The sequence below is a fragment of the Rhinoraja longicauda genome, chromosome 8, assembly GCF_053455715.1.
Source record: "Rhinoraja longicauda isolate Sanriku21f chromosome 8, sRhiLon1.1, whole genome shotgun sequence".
Classification (NCBI taxonomy): Eukaryota; Metazoa; Chordata; class Chondrichthyes; order Rajiformes; family Arhynchobatidae; genus Rhinoraja; species Rhinoraja longicauda.
This window is the reverse complement of record NC_135960.1, coordinates 30,040,744-30,062,311: the sequence shown is the minus strand read 5'-3', so window position 1 is coordinate 30,062,311 and position 21,568 is coordinate 30,040,744. Positions and strand designations below refer to the sequence as shown.

General features: G+C 45.5%; 1 protein-coding gene across 1 annotated transcript in view; it reads left to right on the top strand.

The window, feature by feature from the left end:
* Window positions 1-6,755: 6,755 nt before the first annotated feature.
* Window positions 6,756-21,568, top strand: part of LOC144595810 (uncharacterized) — a 132,486-nt gene continuing 117,673 nt past the window's right edge. The window contains exons 1-2 of the mRNA XM_078403493.1: window positions 6,756-7,088; window positions 7,196-7,383. Coding sequence (XP_078259619.1) covers window positions 7,030-7,088; window positions 7,196-7,383 — 247 coding nt within the window. The 5' untranslated portion in view covers window positions 6,756-7,029. The remainder of the gene's footprint in view (window positions 7,089-7,195; window positions 7,384-21,568) is intronic.

Here is a 21,568-nt window from a genome sequence, read left to right as displayed (position 1 = left end):
GATCTCATTGAAACATACAGAATAGTGAAAGGCTTGGATAGAGTGGATGTGGAGAAGATGTTTCCACCAGTGGGAGACACTAGGACGAGATGTCATTTCCTTATAATTAAAGGACGTTCTTTTAGGAAAGAGAAGAGGGGGAATTTCTTTAGTCAGAGGGTGGTGAATCTGTGGAATTATTTGCCACAGAAGGCTGTGGAGGCTGTTAGTGGATATAATTTATTTAAGGCAGAGATAGATAGACTCTTAATTAGCATGGGTGTCAGAGGTTATGGGGAGAAGGCAGGAGAATGGGGTTAGGAGGGAAAAATAGATCAGCCATGATTGAATGGCAGAGTGGACTTGGGCTGAATTCCTAATTCTGCTCCTATCATTAATGATCTTAATGATCATAAGACAGGCTGCTGAAGCTGTCATCTGGAGCAAAAGGTAAACTGCTGGATGAACATCATTCCTGATGCAGGGAATCGACCCGAAACATCCACCGCCTCTCTGCCTCCACAGATACAGCCTGATCTGCTGAGTTTCCCCAACAGTTTGTCATTTGTTTCCAGGCTTAAGACTAAATTCACCAGTTTTGTACAATCAGCCGTTCCGGTTTTTTGTCTCATATTTCCAGCTTTCACTGTTCATTTCTCTTGTAGTGGTATCAGATTTCCTTTGTCACCTCCTATTTGCGATCTCCCCACCTCCTCACCCCACCCTCCAACATGCCTTTGTATTCATCAGCCTTTCCCACCTCTGTCAGCACCACAATCACTTCTGTCATTCACCTTCTCTCTTGGTCTCTGCCTAGGTCATACGCAGCCCCCTTTGTTCCCCCTGTTCCTTTCCGTTTCTCTGCAATTTAAAAACTTATTTTATTGAAGACTTTCCCCAGTTCTGACGAAAAGCCATCCAACTGAAACTTTAGACGATTCTTTCTAGGCAGATGCTGTAAAACCTGTTGAGGATTTACTGCATTTTCTGCTTTTATTTTAAATTTACCGAATCTGTGGTATTTTGTTTTTGGAACAGATTAGATGTTCCAAGGATCCATCATTTGTCAATGCCGGATCTTGGCGGTAATATGATTACTACAGCAGTCTCAAAGTCCCTGCTGGTGAAGTAGAAAGTCAGCCATGTTCCAGGTTCTTACTCAGCCAACCCTTGCGGGTGAGGACTGAAATGGGTACAACAGTGATGTTCTCTGCAATCTAACAGTTGATTCATATTCAATAAAAGGCTGCTGAAAGCAGATATGCCATTTAGTCCAGAGACTGGTGCCACAGGAGCTGCTTTTGACTGAGAGGGTCAATGATTTCTAACAGGAGGTAGAGGGCCAAAAATCTCAAGCATAAGAGAAAGTAACCACCATAGTAAGCAGTTTCCTGCAGAACACATAACAGTGAACTGAGGTGCCAACAGAAAGATACTTTCTGTTAAATTTGCAGATAACTCTAAAGTTTTTGATAGTGAAATGGTTAGCAAAAATTACAGCAGGATCTTGATCAGTTGAGCATGTCGGCTGAGGGATGGTTAATGGAGTTTAATCTGGATAAGTGCGAGGTGTTTCATTTAGGGAAGTCAAATCAGGGCAGGACCTTCGCAGTGAAGGCAGAGCACTGGGTAGTGTTGTACGACAGAGGGATCAAGGAGTGCTGGCACATAATTCCTTGAATATGGCATCGCAGGTAGACAGCGTGGTCGAGAAGGCTTTTGATATATTGATCTTCATCAGTCAGGGTATTGAGCATAGAAGTTGGGGTGTTATGTTACAATTCAACAAGACATTGGTGAGGCTGCATTTGGAGTATTGTGTTCAGTTTTGATCACCCTGCTACAGGAAGGATGTTGATAAACTAAAAGAATTCTGAGAAGATTCACGAGATGTTACCAGGACTTGGGGCCCTGAGCTATAGGGAAAGGTTGGGCAGGCTAGGACTGTATTCCTTGGAGTGCAGGAGGATGAGGGGTGATCTTATAAAGATGTATAAAATCACGAGGGGATAGATAGAGTGAATGCACAGTCTTTTCCCAGAGCAAGGGGATCAAGAACCAGGGGATATAGGTTTAAGGTAAGAGGGGAAAGATTAAATAGGAACCAGATGGGCAACTTTTTCACATAGAGGCTGTTGGGTACATTGAATTAACTATCAGAGGAGGTAGTTCAGGCAGGTACTATAACAACATTTAAAAGACCTTTGGACAGGTACATGGATAAAAATCGTTAGAGGTACATGGGCAGGTGGGATTAATGTAAATGGGGCATCATGGTCAGCAAGGGAAAGTTGGGCCAAAGAGCCTGCTTCTGTGCTGTATGACTATGACCTCATGATTCTATAGATAACATAACGAAGGGGCCATTTAAGTAAGTTTGGGAATTAGCATATTTACCTTCTTGGCCATCCTGGTATTTACATGTTGTAGGTTTATGTGTGTATTGTTCACATATTTATCTACACACATGTCAATATAGTAGCATAGTGGAAGTGAAAAAAGCCAATGGAATGTTAGCATTCATAACAAGAGGAGTTGAGTATAGGAGCAAAGAGGTCCTTCTGCAGTTGAGTGAATACCGCACCTGGAGTGAATAGTGAGACCGCATCTGGAGTACTTTGTGCAGTTTTGGTTTCCAAATTTGAGGGAGGATATTCTTGCTATTGAGGGCGCGCAGTGTAGGTTTACTAGGTTAATTCCCGGAATGGCGGGACTGTCATATGTTGAAAGACTGGGGAGGCTAGGCTTGTATACACTGGAAATTAGAAGGATGAGAGGGGGTCTTATCGAAACATTTAAGATTATTAAGGGGTTGGACACGTTAGAGGCAGGAAACATGTTCCCAATGTTGGGAGAGTTTCAGAACCAGGGGCCACAGTTTAAGAATAAGGGGTAGGCCATTTAGAACGGAGATGAGGAAAAACCTTTTCAGTCAGAGAGTTGTAAATCTGTGGAATTTACTGCCTCAGAAGGCAGTGGGGGCCAATTCTCTGAATGCATTCAAGCGAGAGCTAGATAGAGCTCTTAAGGATAGCGGAGTCAGGGGGTATGGGGAGAAGGCAGGAACGGGGTACTGATTGAGAATGATCAGCCATGATCAATAGACAATAAGTGCAGGAGTAGGCCATTCGGCCCTTTGAGCCAGCACCGCCTTTCAATGTGATCATGGCTGATCATTCTCAATCAGTACCCCGTTCCTGCCTTCTCCCCATACCCCCTGACTCCGCTATCTTTATAAGCTCTCGCTTGAACACATTCAGAGAATTGGCCTCCATTGTCTTCTGAGGCAGAGAATTCCACAGATTCACAACTCTCTGACTGGAAAGGTTTTTCCTCATCTCCGTTCTAAATGGCCTACCCCTTATTCTTAAACTGTGGCCCCTTGTTCTGGACTCCCCCAACATTGGGAACATGTTTCCTGCCTCTAACATGTCCAACCCCTTAATAATCTTATACGTTTCGATATGATCCCCTCTCATCCTTCTAAATTCCAGTGTATACAAGCCTAGCCTCCCCAGTCTTTCAACATATGACAGTCCCGCCATTCCGGGAATTAACCTAGTAAACCTACGCTGCACGCCCTCAATAGCAAGAATATCCTTCCTCAAATTTAGAGACCAAAACTGCACACAGTACTCCAGGTGCGGTCTCACTAGGGCCCTGTACAACTGCAGAAGGACCTCTTTGCTCCTATACTCAATTCCTCTTGTTATGAAGGCCAACATTCCATTGGCTTTCTTCACTGCCTGCTGTAGCTGCATGCTTCCTTTCAGTGACTGATGCACTAGGACACCAATCACATTGAATGGTGGTGCTGGCTCAAAGGGCTGAATGGCCTACTCCTGCACCTATTGTCTATTGGAGAGTTAGCATCAGAGGAGTTTTCTCTTTCTCACACACAAACATACCCACACAGCCTCTCTTTATCACTCTTGGACCCTTACTTGCCAGTTCATAGCCTACTGGTCCCACAACGTTTATTGTCCCAGTGGTTTAACTCTTCCATTGAAGTTTGATTTTCAATTACCCCAACCCTCCCATCAAAATTCATCTCTTAATTCCAGCCTTCGCGTCCAAACTCTATTCCCTATTTCTCCCGTTTAAATTTTTGCTGCAGTACCGTCTCCCACCAGATTTCACTTGGTGTCGTAATTCCCTTATTATCATATCATATCATATCATATATCTACAGCCGGAAACAGGCCTTTTCGGCCCTCCAAGTCCGTGCCGCCCAGTGATCCCCGTACATTAACACTATCCTACACCCACTAGGGACAATTTCTGAAACCTCAGCTCATGAACAAATGTATCCCATATTTTGCTTTTCAATTCCCTGCTCAGTAGATTATTCTGAATACTTTCCCAACCTTTACATGAAGAGTGCTTCATAATATATGTTTTACGATTTTTCTTTGCTCAATTTAATCTGGCCAACTCCGCCTGCTGTCCTGATTTAACTTAGAAATAATATTCTGGATTTAGCTTATCTGTCTTTACCTTGATGAGGCCAATTATGTTGTCGATCTCAGTCACACTTTATGTAGAAGTACAACTGGACACGCTGGGTCAGTCCCTGTCGTAATGTATGTGACTGTGTTCCACTGAGGTTTTCAGTTAATGATGAATTAATTGCTAATATGTTAATAATTAAATATCAACATAATTAAAGTAAATGATTTTAAATAAAAATACAAGCACTTTGGCCTGTTCCATTCAACGATGAATATTGCATTGCACAACTCCCAATATGGTTCTACCAGTGATGGTCACTCCGACTAGGCTCATTGATATGGGCAGGCAGTCTGCAGGTTCCCCTTCACCACTGGTTTGACATTACAAAGACACTGTTAATTCTTTTTTTGAAAGATAAGTAGAGTTTTGTTGCTGAATATGTGTATTTCTGCACCAGAAAACAGTAAACTGTTTCCTCATAAGTGTGAAAAAATCTGACACTGTAGCTTAAAGATATAAAAAAAATGTCAAAGGATGATGAATCTGTGGAATTCTTCACCACTAGATGGTTGTGGGGGCCAGGTCAATGTATATTTTTAAGGTGGAGATTGATAGACTCTTGATTAGTGAGGGTGTCAGGGGTTATGGGGAGAAGGGAGGAGAATGTTGTTGAGAAGGAAAGATAAATCAGCCGTGATTGAATGGCCTAATTCTGCTCTTAGAACATGAAAAAATAAATCTCTGCCACTGAGTCAGTATGGTGGAACAGTACAGGGGGAAGATACAAGTTGAAATCTCCGGTAATCAGTCTGTGCAGCCACCATAGTTTTTAATCCCCATCCTCCATTACCTTTCTTCCTTTCCTTCATTACCTGGCTCCTAAGTAAACTGATTTTAGATGATCAGCCAAGAGCATATTGAATGACGGTGCTGGTTTGAAGGGCCAAATGGCCTACTCCTGCACCTATTTTTCTATGTTTCTATCCTCTATGTGACTAGAAATTGAACTGCCTTTGTTTTAAATATATTCAGTGATTTAGCTGAATATATGACCGTGTTTTGGAAAACTGATGGAAAAGCTCCGCAGGTCAGGCAGCATCAGAACATCAGAGAGACCAAGTATAGACTAGGCAACCACTTTGCCGAACATTTGTGCTCCGTCTGCCAGGGTCTGATGGAGCTCCTCATTGTCAACCATTTTAACTCCCCGTCCTGTTCCCTGACCGATTTGCCTATCCTCGGCCTCCTCCATTGCCAGACTGAGGTCACATGCAAACTGGAACAAAACACCTCGTATCCCATCTGGGTAGCTACAACCCAACATCAATGATGTTGAATTCTCCAATTTTGGGTAACCCTGCCACCCCACCCCACCCCCGCTTCTCTCATCCCCAGCCCACCCCTGTCATTCAGTTCCTTTCCCCTCCTCCGTTTGCTTATCACCCACCCCATTCTGCTATGGGTCCCCAAATCCCCTGGCCACCACTTCACCCCGTTCCCTTCCATAGACCATTCCTCTCTCCGGTTCCACAGTGCACACCACATCTTGCTTCCTGATCAGATTCCACAATCTGTACCCTTATCACTTCCTTCCTTGGTGACTATCTCCACTCACCCGACTCATCTCACAATCAACCCCTCCTCATTCGAATCCACCTCTCCCCCACCCCTCTGACCCACCCCTCCCCCTTACCTCTTTCTATCCTATCTTCCCTCTACTCCATCTGTCTGAAGAAGGTCTGTCTATTTCTTTCGGCCCATCAAGTCTTCTCCGCCATTCAATCATGGCTGATCTATCTCTCCCTCCTAACTCCATTCTCCTGCCTTCTCCCCGTAACCCTTGACACCCGTACTAATCAAGAATCTACCTATCTCTGCCATACAAACATCTACTGACTTGTCCTTGGCACTGCGTTTGCCGGCCTGTGGGACCGTGCATCTTCTCGGTCAGGTACAGGTACATGTTCTGTGCAGTCTCGGTGACTCATCGCTGAAGTCATCGCGCAGGGAATCTGAACTCAATCACAACATCTCAGAATGATCAACAACAATAAGGGGGAGGGGGGGGGGGGAATAAAATGCCCAAGTTGTGAGTTGAAGGGTTAGCGGAGGTGTCATTGGAGTGCATTCTACTGCCGCCTCCCCCGTCCCCACCCCAACCCTCCCTTCAACCACTGTTCCAAGAGCGGCACCTCCGTGCACAGCCTCCCCCCCCCCCCCCCCCGGCCGCTTGTTGCTGCTTTTCCGGGAATGTGTAGCAGGCAGGAACCAATGATGTGAAGCGGGTTGGACGTAGCCCAGCCCAGAGGAAAGAGGGAAAGGAGAGAGGCGCACACTCACAAACACACAGGGAAAGGTCCCGGGAGCAGTGGGAGGGAGACATACATAGGCAGGACTCGTTGCCGGAGCGGCTGAGTTCCAGCGGTAACACGACGTGTTGAGTGTTGAGCGTTGAGCTGTGCCCTGCGAGTGGGCCGGGCTGTGAGGACGGAGCGACCAGTCTGTCCCAGACAGTCCGGCAACGTGGCCCACAGGCACCCTCGCCCAGTGGATTTACTTCCCCGCGGTTTATTCCCCGAGGATATAATCGCCGACAACATGTTGAGCCGCGGGGGGATTTACGCCGTGAAAAAGAGGAAGAAACCCGTGCAAAAGAGGTAAGGAGGAGAGAGGCTAGAGCCTCGCCGGGAGAAAGGGAGGGTTTACAAACAGTGCTGGCAGTTCTGAGAAAGTCTGATTCTCTTTCTCCTCTCGAAATCGTTAGCCCCAAGCCGCCTCCCGTCGACAGCGTGAAGTCGAACCCGTCCAAAAGACACCGGGACCGTTTGAACTACGAGTTGGACAAACTGACCAACCTGCTGCCCTTCAACGACGATGTCCGGGCCCGGCTCGACAAACTCTCCGTGCTGCGCCTCAGCGTCGGCTACTTGAAAGCCAAGAGTTTCTTCAGCGGTAAGAAGGAAACCAAGTTAACTATATACACCGAGCTTCGAGTTGTGGAGAAACGCACAGACCTAAACATGGGCGCGAACACAGACCCACACACACACACCCACACACACACACACAGACCCACACACACACACACACACACAGACCCACACACACACACACACAGACCCCCCCCCCCCCACACACACACACACACAGACCCACACACACACACAGACCCCCCCCACACACACACAGACCCACACACACACAGACCCACACACACACACAGACCCCCCCCCCACACACACACAGACCCACAAACACACACACACACACACAGACCCACACACACACACACCCCCTCCCCACACACACACACAGACCCACAAACACACACACACAGACCCACACACACACAGACCCCCTCCCCACACACACAGACCCACACACACACACAGACCCCCCCACACACACACACACAGACCCCCCCACACACACACAGACCCACACACACACACACAGACCCACACACACACACACACAGACCCACACACACACACACAGACCCACACACACACACAGACCCCCCCCCCCCACACACACACACACACACAGACCCACACACACACACAGACCTCCTCCCCCCCCACACACACACACACAGACCCCCCCACACACACACACACACATACCCCCACACACACACAGACCCCCCCCACACACACACACACACAGACCCCCCACACAGACCCCCCACAGGCACACACACGTAGAGAGAGATACACATAGAGGCACACGCACACAGGTACACACACACATGGAGGCACACGCACACAGGTACACACACACATACATAAAGGCACAGACACACACACACATAGAGGCACGCACACACATACACTGACAGATGGAAGTGCGTACACGCATTTGGTGTACACAGACATTGAGGCACATGTATACGTACAGACACATCCACACATGTGGGCTGGGTGTCAGGGCCACTGTATCCCGGATCGCGTGTGTGCCTCGCCCAGACGGCAGTTGCCACCCCACCCTGCCCGAAATCGGCGCAGACCCGGGATCAAACACACATTTTTGGCAGCGGTTCCGGAATGTGCGAGTATGCAGTTGAACTTGAAGAGTGCGCTGTGCGGGGGGAGGGTGTTCAGTTTGCTGTTGAGAGAGTGAACAATAAATACCACGGCCAGGACTCTGTGCAGTTAGTTGCCTCTTCCTCGTTGAGGAGGGTGTGAGTGTGATGTGTGCTCTGCGGACTGGTGCCGTCCAATTGCAGCAGGGGCTGGGTGTCACGGATGAAGGGGTTACATTGACAGACTGATAGTCTGAAGAAGGGTCTCGACCCGAAACGTCACCCATTCCTTCTCTCCAGAGATGCTGCCTGACCTGCAGAGTTACTCCAGCTTTTTGTGTCTATCTTCGGTTTAAACCAGGATGTGTAGTTCCTTCTCACACAAGGGGTTAACCTTGCATTGTTTTAACCCTTGAGAGTCTGGGCTGCTTTTTCCCCCGTGTGCGGGTCAGCTCTCAGCGTCTCCCAGCCCCGACTGCCCAGCGGGTCCCTTTAAAACACCTCGTGGTAGCAATTCAGTTGAGACTTGCTGCGGGCGTCCCCGCCGGTTCCCAGTCGCTGCCTTTCGTTGTGTTCAACAGCCAGCTGAGATGCCTCACAAGATATGACGGTCTTACTTACCCCAGTTGAAACAGCGAGGGAAAGAAAGCTGTGTCATTCAGCATTGATTGGCGGTGATAGACACAACATGCTGGAGTAACTCAGCGGGACAGGCAGCATCTCTGGAGAGAAGGAATGGGTGACGTTTTGGGTCGAGACCCTTCTTCAGACTGATGTCAGGGGAGTGGGCGGTACAGAGATAGAATATAGTCGGAGACAGTAAGACAGGTGGGAGAACTGGGAAGGGGGAGGGGATGGAGAGAGAGGGAAAGCAAGGGCTACTTGAAGTTAGAGAAGTCAATATTCATACCGCTGGGGTGTAAGCTACACAAGCGAAATATGAGGTGCAGTTTCTCCGATTTGCGCTAGGCCTCAGTGACAATGGAGGAGGCCCAGGTCATATTGGGAATGTTAGGGGGAGTTAAAGTGCTGAGCAACCGGGAGATCAGGTAACCAGGTTCCCTAAAGAATGAAGACATCTCCAATGACCTGAAATGGAAAACCTCATCCTGGCGGTGTAGATGGAGGAATTGGGAGTAGGAGATAGTCTTTACAGGAAGCAGGGTGGGAAGAAGTGTAGTCGAGATAGCTATGGGAGTCAGTGGCTTTGTAACAGATGTCAGATTGTAATAGATGTAATAGATGTCAATATAGGAGTCTGGCTTTGTATTAGATGTCAGATTGTAATAGATGTAATAGATGTCATGATTGGCAGTGACTTTGCCATGTCCCAGATCACTCAACTTTACCAGTCGATGTTTTTGGGTTGGGACCCCTCTTCGGGACTGGAGCAGAGGGGAAACCCTCTGGAGGAGAGACGGTCAGAGACGTCGACTGTCGATCCCTCCACAGATGCTGTTCAACCCGCCGAGTATGCTGGAAATTGGAGCATACAAAAACAAGCTGCTAGAGGGACTCGGCGGGTCGGGAGCATCGGTGGAGGGAAATGGACAGCATGACTTTTTGGGTCGGCACCCTTCGGACTGATGGAGTGGATGGAAGATAGCTGGTGGAGAGAGTTTGTGGTCTGGCTTCACCTCAGGGTGGGACCGTGATCCCAATGTGTCTGTAACTCAGCAGGCAGTTGTTTGAGAAATGTGGCAGGAGGTGTGATCAAAATTGGATTCTAACTGGTGAACAGAACTTGTGAGTGCTGGTTCCCTATCACTGGACAGGTTTGCATTGTCCTTGGAGATGCTGTTTTCAATGATGCTAAACAATGGATGAATTAAAGAGGTGACATGCTCTGAAGAGGGTTCCTGAACCTAAAAGTCACCAATCCATTTTCTACAAAGGTCTGAAATTGGGTCTCGACCCAAAACACCACCCATTCCTTCTCTCCAGAGATGCTGCCTGTCCTGCTGAGTTACTCCAGCACTTTGTGTCTTTTTTTGTAAACCAGCATCTGCAGTTCCTTGTGTCTATATTATACCCTCTCCACCACCAAGCTCGTCTGCTGGAGGAGTGGGTGATTGGCACATAATTTGAGTAAACAAATCGCAGAGTCTTGGATGTGGCACAATGTAAGTCATCCACCCATCCCCACCTGTACTGAGTCTGTGCTAATCCCCCGCAGAGTGCCTCTGCTGGCTGTCAATTGATAGCTGGCACATGGCCATCATGTGTCTGGGTGGCATTCAGTAGTTGTAATGAACCTCCCATGTTGTTTTGATGTTAGCCAACTTCCACCTGCCAAGTCTATTAAGACATTGCAATGGTTTTGCTGCATCAGTAACTCTGGAGAGTGTAGGGAACCCTGAGGCAACGACCACCCTGGAGAGCAACATTTGCTTGTGCTACGAGCCAGAGTGACCTCCCTACTGGCTTTTTCTTGGTGCATCAGACCATGGGTCTGGATTGCTACTTTGCTTACAGAGGGACATTAGTGTCCACCATCTTGTACTGTTTATTGGGTCTCTGTGTGTGACTAACTGAGTGAGAGACTGAGGGCAAATGGACACATGCGAAGCATTCCTCGTGGGATTCTTGCTGGAATGCCTTGCTCCGGTGCCGGTCATTATCAGGGGTGCAGCGATGGAATTATATTCTCTGCTTTCTCATAGAACATTAGGAAAGGCTTGGCAGCAATGTGGCTGAACATACTTGCATGACATTGTCAAAACCTGTGTGTGAAGAATGACTAGCAAGACTGTAACTTGGAACCATACTGCAAGGTGAATGAGAGGGAATGAGAATTAATAGTAAACAGGACCATTGCTTTCTAATGACTGACTGGGCAAACGAAATCTCGCTTTAATTTCACGAACATCCAGGCTGTTTTGTGGATTATTCTGTGGTGGGAGAAGGAAGTATTATCTGTGAAGATAAAAACATCTGAATTGGCCAACCACCGCCACTTTCAGAGTCTATTATTTTTAAAGTTAATACGGGGAAAAGGGGTCCTGACCCTAAATGTCACCCATCCTTTTTCTTCAGAGATGCTGCCTGACCCGCTGAGTTACTCCAGCACTTTGTGTCCATCTTTGGTATAAACCGGCACCCGCTGTTCTTTGTTTCTCCATTTCTCTATTATTTCCGAGCCTGTCCTAAATAACTTGGCAGTGACCTAACCTCCCACTCCCAGGGCTGGCACAGACACTGCGGCAGAATCTCCAAAAGACGTTGGATGGCTTACACCAGCAAAGACAGGTGTAGTCATTTAATGGAAAAAGCTTTGCATTTCTTTTATTTCCTCGTGCAATAAGCATAGCCTTGCATCCCAGTGTAAACAGAGAAGGAAAGGCTCAGCGATGAAGTACTACAGGTACCCCTGGAAACTGGCTAACAGCATGATAACTGTTATTAGTACATGACAATCTTTCCCTGGTCTGTATGCAAACAGTTTCAGGTGTGTCATGTTTGCAGGTTCTTGTGTGTGTTTTGCACATGAGCTTGTTTATTTGCCCAAGCCCTGTAATAATAACTGTTAATCATTGGAGTCGTATTAACAGGTAATGATGAACGTGCTCTATGTGGCATGTAGGAGGTGACATAGAAGCCTATTAGAAAATAGTAAGCCAGCGGTAGAATTTGGATTGGCACCGTGGACAGAACTTGCTTGTGAAATATGTAGCTGGCCATTCTGAATGGCTTGTGGGTGAGTTGTTAACCCAAAATCCTCCCTCTCAGGTTGATCTGAAAGAATCCATGGCACCAGTTGGAAGGGAGAGCAACAGAGCACTTTCTGCTGTTCTCAACATTGTTTATCTTTCAATCACTTCTCAAATAGACTATCTGGCAGTAACCACATCAATGTTTCAGTCTTGCTCTGCATAATTTAGCTGCTTCAATTCTTAAATTACCCGGGGACTGCACTTCTTAATAAAGGCTCACTTTTGCTGTGAAAAACAAACAATGCTGGAGGAACAAAGTGGGTCGAGCAGTAACTGTTGGGGGAGATGGGGTAGTGGGAAGGAACTGTTGACATTTGAGGTTGGGAACCTGCATCAGGACCAGGAGTGGGGAAGGGAGAGAGCCGGTATAAAGAGCAGAGTGGGAGGGGTGAGACGGGGATTGGGAGATGGTAGGTGGGTCGAGGAGCGGAGAGGAATGATGGGTAGCTGGAAGCCCAAGGGGAAGGGGTAGAGTTAGGAGGTAGAGACAGGTGGATGATAGATGGAAGCAGACAAGGGGAAAGAAAGGACATATGGAGCCCGGGGAGGGGAGGGGAGGGTGAAGGTGGAGACAGCTGCTGGAGGGTGATATGTCAGGACACAAAGGCTACAGGTGCTGGAAATAATAAATCATTACTTTTGCTGTAAGTGTTTTGAGAGTTCTACAGAGATGAAAGTGACTCTGTAAGTTCGTCTTTCTTTTTTTAAATGGGATGGACCAGAGAATTGGAGTACTCTGCTGATAGTGGTAGCATGCAGCTGTGAAGGCAAATTTCGAACTTGGGACAACCTTAACACTGAGAAAATTGACCAAGTACAAACAGACCATATTTTGGAAAAACAATGCTTTCCTTGTAAAATTTCTCTTCAAGGGTTGGTGTGCTGATGTGTTCACTTCCTTTCATTTTCATGATTTGATTTTGTTACCATTTGCAAGACCTCAACTATGTAATCCACGTTGAAACGCTATGCATCAGTTATACATGATGGCATTTTAAGACATTTTACCTGCTTCTGTCCATGGCAAACAAATAAAGCCAATCTTCATGAAGAGCCTCCTCCCTTTTGTATGATTCATTATTTAAATTGATACTATATTTCCAGAGTTAGCACAAATTGGTATAGCAGGGAAGTAGGTTGTCATTTGGGTTCCTCAGCTAATAGCCCTAACCGATTTTATCAGGTTGTTAACATTTTGGTGTTCATGAGAACTTGGTGTATGCAAACCGGTTTCATCAACTCTGCTACACAAGGACTGTTTCATTGGATATGGTGCAAGAGTTCATGATAAGTTAATGATATTAACTGAGTTGTATTATATTGTACCGAGTTAATTATATTAATTACTCTCGGTCAGAGATCAAAATGCAGTCAAGGTGCATTCCTGGTATCTTTAACGTTGTGCAAGCTTTGTTATGAACTTGAGGTGGATGTTGGTTTTTAACGCACACCGTGTTGTTCTATAAGATCACCCATTCTGTGACTCATGGATAAAGAAATGTGAGGTTTATTGAATCTGAATTGGATATTATGTTCCTTAATGCTTTTGAAAGCACTACATAGAGCACTACATTTCTTAATTTGGGTGCCTAATATTATTTGATGTGAATGTGATTTCATCTCTGTAGTGAATACTTAATCTGGTCCTGTATTTCTTGGAATTTAGAAAATTGAAGGGTGGCCTTATTCAGATATGTAAGAACCTAAAGGAGCTTGACAGTTTGGGATTGAGAAACAGATGTTTTCACTCGTGGGATCTTGAACAAGGGGACAATTACAAGGTGAAGGACCAATCATTTAAAATTGTAGCCTGCAGAAATTCCCTCTTGCAGAGGGTGTGGAGGTTGGATCATCAGAAGGATGTAAAACGGTGGTGGGTAAATATTTGATAGATCGGGGAATAGAGGGGTGTGGAGAAATGGAATAGATGAAGAGATGATATCTAGATCAGCCATGATCATTTTGAATGGGAAGGAGGGCAGGCTTGAAGAGCCTGGTGAACTCTTCCTGCTCTTATTTCCTGTGTTCTTGTATATCCAGTGATTCTCCAATGTGGCTATTGCCTCTGTGTGATTCACATGACAGCTTCGGTCAATGAAGCCGAGTTTCCAAACTGCCCTCTTCATTAACGGGTCGATAACACTAATTAGGCATTATAATTTTCAACATTATATTTTTGCTCGACAGCAAAAGGGCTGAGGATGGTAGATTTTATCTTGGTTCAGGGTGAGGTGCAAGCTAATGGCAGCAGAACTCACCCTGAAGAGAAGAAGTAGCACTGGCAGTGTCCAGTGCCACATCACACTTGCCAGCTGTTTGGGGGTTCTTTCTGCGGATCTGCTGTTGAGTTCAGTGGTATGCAGACCAACTGCAGCTGCCTTTACTCAGTCACCATAGTTGACTAGCTCCTGCAGGAGGTATTGTGGCTTAGCCTAGTCCTATCCTCACCCAACTTCTAGACTTGTTTCCGGTGGGAAATGAACAGCCTTGTCTCCATGGTCCCAACCCAAGCCCCTACTACCACACCAAAACAAACTGATTCCAGGCAAACCATCTTTTAGCTTTCCTGGGACGAGGGAAGTCAAGCTATTTGAGAGACTGACTCTGAAATCCTGAGAGTGCAATTCTGTTCACACAACCTCAAGAACCTGACTATTGGGAGTTTCTTTGAGATAAAAACTAATTAGATTGCAAACCTCTGGTTGACATGCTGGACACATCCCATAGAATTTCAATACTCGTCTCAAGATAGTGCCAAAGAGAGATGTAAAACAGAAGGAAAACAAGCCCAGGTCAATGTTTGGTAACGCATTGGTTGGGAAATGTTCACTGAGTCCCTTCAATGTATTACTGTTCACTGTGGATTTGGTATTTGTGAGGGATTTCCATTCTACCATTTCCCAACCGCTTTCTTTGTTCCTTATCTGAGTGTTGAGATCTCGTTGACTCTCTGAAGAATGAAAATAGACCTCATTCAGGTGGCTGTCCCAAAGAAGATACTTCTTTAGTCTATACAGACGAGGGTGGGATGAAAATATGTCAAAATGTCCAGTCTTAGCATTTGTACTGAGTTAATGATATTAATTAGACTGGGTTAGAGAACAAAATGCAGCTCAGGTGCATTCCTTGTATCTGGAGGGGATTGTTGTCTATTAATGCACACCTTGTTGTACTATAACATCACCCACTCTGTGACTCATAGAGTCATAGAGTCTAACAGCATGGAAACACGCTCTTCGGCCCAATTTGCCCACACCGACCAACGTGTCCCATCTGCCTGCATTTGGCCCTTATCCCTCTAAACCTATCCCTCATATGTACCTGTCTAAATGTTTGTTAAATATTGTGATAGGACCTGCCTCAATTCCCTCCTCCAGCAGACTCGTGACTAAAGAAACCTGAAGTCTATTGAATCTGCATTCATCTGTATTTCTGTTCTCTTTGGTGTCATTTTTTATGCCCTCTGTGTTCATTTTGAGTTTTCCAGTACTTTGCCTGCGATCAGGTGAAATGTGGAAGAAAGGGTTGGAAGTTGGCCATGGGAGACGTCAGGTTCTTGACTGTGAGGCTGACACAACTTTAGTTGATTGGTTATGGTGTGGATATAGTGGATTGTATTACTATCCTTGGCTTTGGTTTCTGGTATACGATACCCTTGAAACTTACCTGTCATGATATTAGTACTCCCGGTGGAACAAACACACCAATGACTCACCTACATGCACTTGTGATACACGAGCAGAGTTGTCAGTGTGGAGAATAATATTTACAGCCAAGAGCTTGTGAAAGAATTCTCCCTGTAAAGCCCTGCCCTACGACAGAGTAGAGTGACTGACAGTGTTACCAAAAGCACCTAATCATGAGAAGGACAATTATCTGTTGTGTCGGAAAAAGGACTTCAATAAAACTTTTAAGGTCCAGGGTGTTAACTAATATTGTGAGTGGCTCTTGCTTTACAGTGGGAGGATACCCTTCGAGGAAAGTTGTGACAGTCAGGCACAAAGTCCTTGGGTGGAAAGACGATTAAGATCTCTGCTGCAAAATTTCCGACCAGTTCACGAGAGAAGATGAAATACTTTTCCATTTTTCTTCCCCCTCTCCAGTTCCTTCCTCCTCATTGGCCTTGTGGAAATCATCTGCAGATTCTGAAGCAGATCCCTGCGAGGGATACCTGACATTTTGTGGCTGTAACTGTGCCCTTCCCCATCCCTCTCAGTGAGGAACATCCTACATCCCACCAGTTGAACCGTAATTAGATCCACGACCAGCAAGATCCGAAATATCGTGCCAAATTTCAAAGTTTCAATTTCCACAGTATTTTCTGCCCCTTTTTAAGATTTCTACTTCTGAAAAAGAAACCTTTCATCTGAATGGTTTAGCAAATCACTCAAGCTAACCAATAATTTCCTTGCTAGAGTGAGCAGCTTCAGCGTACCTGCCTCAACGCATTCTGCTGCCGTTTTCAATGTGGAGTTGGCAATTGTGTAAGAAGGTGTTGATTTAGGCTCAGTTTCTTGGGTGTAATAACTGAACGATCAACCATTTTTTAAATTCCTGACTGTAGTCCCGTGACTTGGACTAAGAAGGATGTTGGATTGAAGGTAGACACAAAATGCTGGAGTAACTCAGCGGGTCAGGCAGCATCTCGGGAGAGAAGGAATTGGTGACGTTTCGGGTCGAGACTCTTCTTCAGACTGATGTCAGGGGAGGGAGCGGGACGAAGATAGAATGTAGTCGGAGACAGTGAGACTAGTGGGAGAACTGGGAAGGGGAGGGGATAGAGAGAAAAAGCAAGGGCTAACTGAAGTTAGAGAAGTCAATGTTGATACCGCTGGGGTGTAAACTACCGAAGGGAAAAATTCCCTCCCCCTTCCCAGTTCTCCCACTAGTCTTACTGTCTCCGACTACATACTATCTTTGTCCCGCCCCCTCCCCTGACATCAGTCTGAAGAAGGGTCTCGACCTGAAACGTCACCCATTCCTTTTCTCCAGAGATGCTGCCTGACCTGCTGAGTTACTCCAACATTTTGTGTCTATCTTCGATTTAAACCAGCATCTGCAGTTCTTTCCGACACAGGATGTTGGATTGGTTGTGAAGCCACCTGTGGTCAGAGAGGCTGGTACCAGTTATTATGGAAGGAAATTAGTTTATAACTGGTGTGAATCTACAGATGGCAAGGGAGGAGAGGAAAGGAGAACATTGTCACTCCTCATACAGTGATAACATAGCATAATGCACCACAGAATCAGACCCTTCAGCCCACAATGTCCAGGCCGCACCTAATGCCAATTTGAACCAATCTCCTGTGTATCCACATGATCCATATCCCTTCCTTTTTGCATATCCATGTGCCTATCAAAAAGCCTCTTAAATGTCACCATTGTATCTGTGTCCACCACCGCCCCAGGCACCACTTTCCAGGCACCCATTTACTCTGCATGTAAAAAAACACATCCTTCAAACTGCCCCTCTCTTCAAGCTCTGCCCTCTAGTCTTTGATATTTCACCCTGGGAAAAGCATTCTGACTATCAACCCTATCTATTGACTCTCATCATTGTATATACTTCCATTATAATGTCAATCCCTGACATTCAATAACAAACTCTTCAGGTTTGTCCAACCTCTTCCTCCAGTTAAAATCCTCTAATTCAGGCAGCATTCTGCTAAACCTCTTCTGCACCTTTTCCAAAGCCCCCCCCCATCCTTCTTGTAATGGGGTGACCAGAACTTTACACAACACTCCAAATGTGGCCTAATCAAAATTCTACAAAGCTGCAACATGACTATCTCACTCCTATACTCAATGACCCGACTAATGAAGGCAAGCATACCATATGCCATCCTTACCACTATCCACTAGTGATGCTACTTTCAGAGATATATAGACTTGGATCCCAAGATCCCTGTGTATATCAATGCTGTCAGGACCTTGCCAGTAACTGTATACATTCCTGAAGAATGGTCTCAACCCGAAACGTCACCCATTCCTTCTCTCCAAAGATGATACCTGAACCACTGAGTTACTCCAGCTTTTTGTGTCTATCATCAGTTTAAACCAGCATCTGCAGTTCCTTCATATACATTCCATGTACATTCAATCTCCCAAAGTGCAAAACATCACACTTGATCGGATTAAACTCCAACTACCATTTTTCTGCCCATTATGTAGTTGATCTATATCCTGCTGCATGTGTTGACAGCCTTCCTCACTGTCCACAACTCTACCAATTTTGGTGTCATCTGCAAACTTACCAAACGACCCATATTCATTTATGGTCAAGTCGTTTATATGTATTACAAACAAAAGAGGTTCCTGCACAGATCCCTGTGGAACCACCATAACAGAGCAGGAGAAAAGAGGAAGGATAGTTTGAGGACAAACTAGTTAGATGGTCTCATTCTCCTTGAATCATGAGTTCAAACTCTACATTAGTGAGGGCAAAGTCCACTTTGGCCCTTTGTGGAGTAACTCAGAAGGCCAGGCACCATCTCTGGAGACCATGGATACGGGACATTTCAGATCGAGACCCTACCTCATTCTGAAGAAGGATCTCGACCCGAAAGGTCACCTGTTCATCTTCTCCAGAGATTCAGCTGGACTTGCTGAGTTACTCCAGCACTTTGTGTACGCTGAGTTCCTCTGCCAGTTTGTTTTTTGGTCTAGATTCCAGCATCTGTAGTCTGTTGGATCTCCATTTTGCTGTTAACAGGGTCCACTTCTCAGGTGTCACACTCACTGTTGCCATCGCTTGCTTAATTTTTGGGAATTGGTCATTATTTGGGCCAGCATTTGTAACCTATCCTCAACTGCACTGGAATTGAGTGGGATTTTGCAGGGCAATTAATAGACTAATTACTTCCAGAGCAGGCTGGATAGCAGATTTTCTTCCCTACGGGGCACTGATGTACCACGTGAATTTTATGACAGCACTTTAGCTGTGTAGGACCATTACAGATGCTAGGTTTTTATTCCAGAATGTCTCTGGGCAATTTCTGCTTTATGGAATTCAAATTTGAATAGGAGAATTGAACCAGTGACTATCTAGAGCACTTTGGGTTCAGATGGCTCCTTGTACTATATATTTCTACATTTTTTATCATCACATTCTGATGTAGAGCCGCTCATGTTATTATTTCTCTTTCTATTGCATTGTTCATACCTCATCCGCTGCTGCATTGTGTATTGAATGAAAATGCCTTCAATTCATATTTAATGAAATGGCAGTGAAGCATTAATGTTTAAACTGCTGTTCTTGCACTAATGTGTCTCCCAGCTCGAGAGCCTACCAGTGGATATATTGTTTAAAATAAGAGTGCTTAGTTTTTTATCGCGGGATTGAAAAAAAGTTTCCCCCAAATCCTGAGGTGTCGTGGGCCAAATCAATGAGAAAGGAGGTGCCCACTTGAGAAGCCCAGTGATTTACTTGCATCTACACAATTAGCTTTTTAAAATGTGCTCGTTAACATATAGGTAGCTGATTATTGCTTACAAAGTGAGTTATTGTCCTCAGCATACGTTGGTACAATCAGTTTAGATAGTACTTTGGCTTTGGGCTTGGTTTTCTTGGTTGAGTGCTTATCCTAGTGTTATTAAACACGTACTTTGTGTTTTAATTGTAATGTAATAGGATAGGTGACAGATTGATGTCCAGTGCTTTCTACAACTACACATGTACTGTGCAGTGAATTGTGGAAGGGACTAGTATTTGGAACTAAACGTTTATTTACTGAAGGACCACTTGGTGATTTTTGCTCGAAGCTCAAAGTAACAAGGGCTGATATGTTTAAAAAAGTCTAGGACAGAACTTCTGAAATAGGAGTATTTCTCATTTAGGTTTAGGCTTATTATTGTCACATGAACTGAGGTACAGTGGAAAGCTTTGTTTTAGAAACATAGAAACAGAAAAATAGGTGCAGGTGTAGGCCATTTGGTCCTTTGAGCCAGCACAGCCATTAAATATGATCATGGCTGATCATCAAAAATCAGTACCCTGTTCCTGCTTTTTCCCATATCCCTTGATTCCTTTAGCCCTAAGAACAAAATCAAACTCTCTCTTGAAAACATCCGGTGAATTGGCCTCCACTGCCTTCTATGGCAGAGAATTCCACAGATTCACAACTCTCTGGTTGAAGAAGTTTTTCCTCATCCCAGCCCTAAATGGCCTCCCCCTTATTCTTAAACTGTGACCCCTGGTTCTGGACTCCCCCAACATCGGAAACATTTTTCCTGCATCTAGCCTGTCCAATCCTTTAAGAATGTTATATGTTTCTATAAGATCCCCTCTCATCCTTCTAAATTCCAATGAATATAAGCTCAGTCGACCCATTCTTTCATCATATGTCAGTCCCGCCATCCCGGGAATTAACCTGGTGAACCTATGCTGCACTCCCTCAATAGCAATAGCGTCCTTCCTCAAATTAGGAGACCAAAATTTCACACAATACTCCAGGTGCGGTCTCACCAGGGCTCTGTACAACCGCAGTAGGGCTTCTTGCTCCAAAACTCATCCTCTCGCAATGAAGGCCAACATGCCATTAGCTGTCTTCACTGCCTGCTGTACCTGCATGCTTACTTTCAGTGACTGATGTACAAGCACACCCAGGCCTCGCTGCACATCGCCTTTTCCTAATCTGACATCATTCAGATAATAATCTACCTTCCTGTTCTTGCCACCAAAGTGGATAACCTCACATTTATCCACTTTATACTGCATCTGCCATGCATCTGCCCACTCACCCAACCTGTCCTGCCACCCAGCAGCCTCATAGCATTCTCTTCGCAGCTCACACGGCCACCTAGCTTTGTGTCATCCATAAATTTGGAGATGTCACATTTAATTCCCTTGTCTAAATCGTTAACATGTATTGTAAATAACTGGGGTCCCAGCACCGAGCCTTGCGGCACCCCATAGTCACTGCCTGCCATTCTGAAAAGGACCCTTTAATTCCTACTCTTTTGTTCCTGTCTGCCAACCAGTTCTCTGTCCATGTCAATACCCTACCCCCAATACCATGTGCTCTAATTTCGCACACTAATCTCTTGTGTGAGATCTTGTCAAAGGCTTTTTGAAAGTCCAGATACACCCCATCCACTGCCTCTCCCTTATACATTCTACTTGTTGCATCCTCAAAAAATTTCCGAAGATTAGTCAAGCATAATTTCCCCTTCATAAATCCATAAATCCATCGGGTTTGACCGATCCTGTCACTGCTTTCCAAATGCACTGCTATAACATCTTTAACAATTGACTCAAGCATCTGCCCCACTATCGATGTATTGCTATTTGGTCTATAATTCCCCATTTTCTCTCTCCCTCCTTTCTTAAAAAATGGGGTTACATTGGCTACCCTCCAGTCCACAGGAACTGATCCAGAGTCGAGAGAACATTGGAAAATGT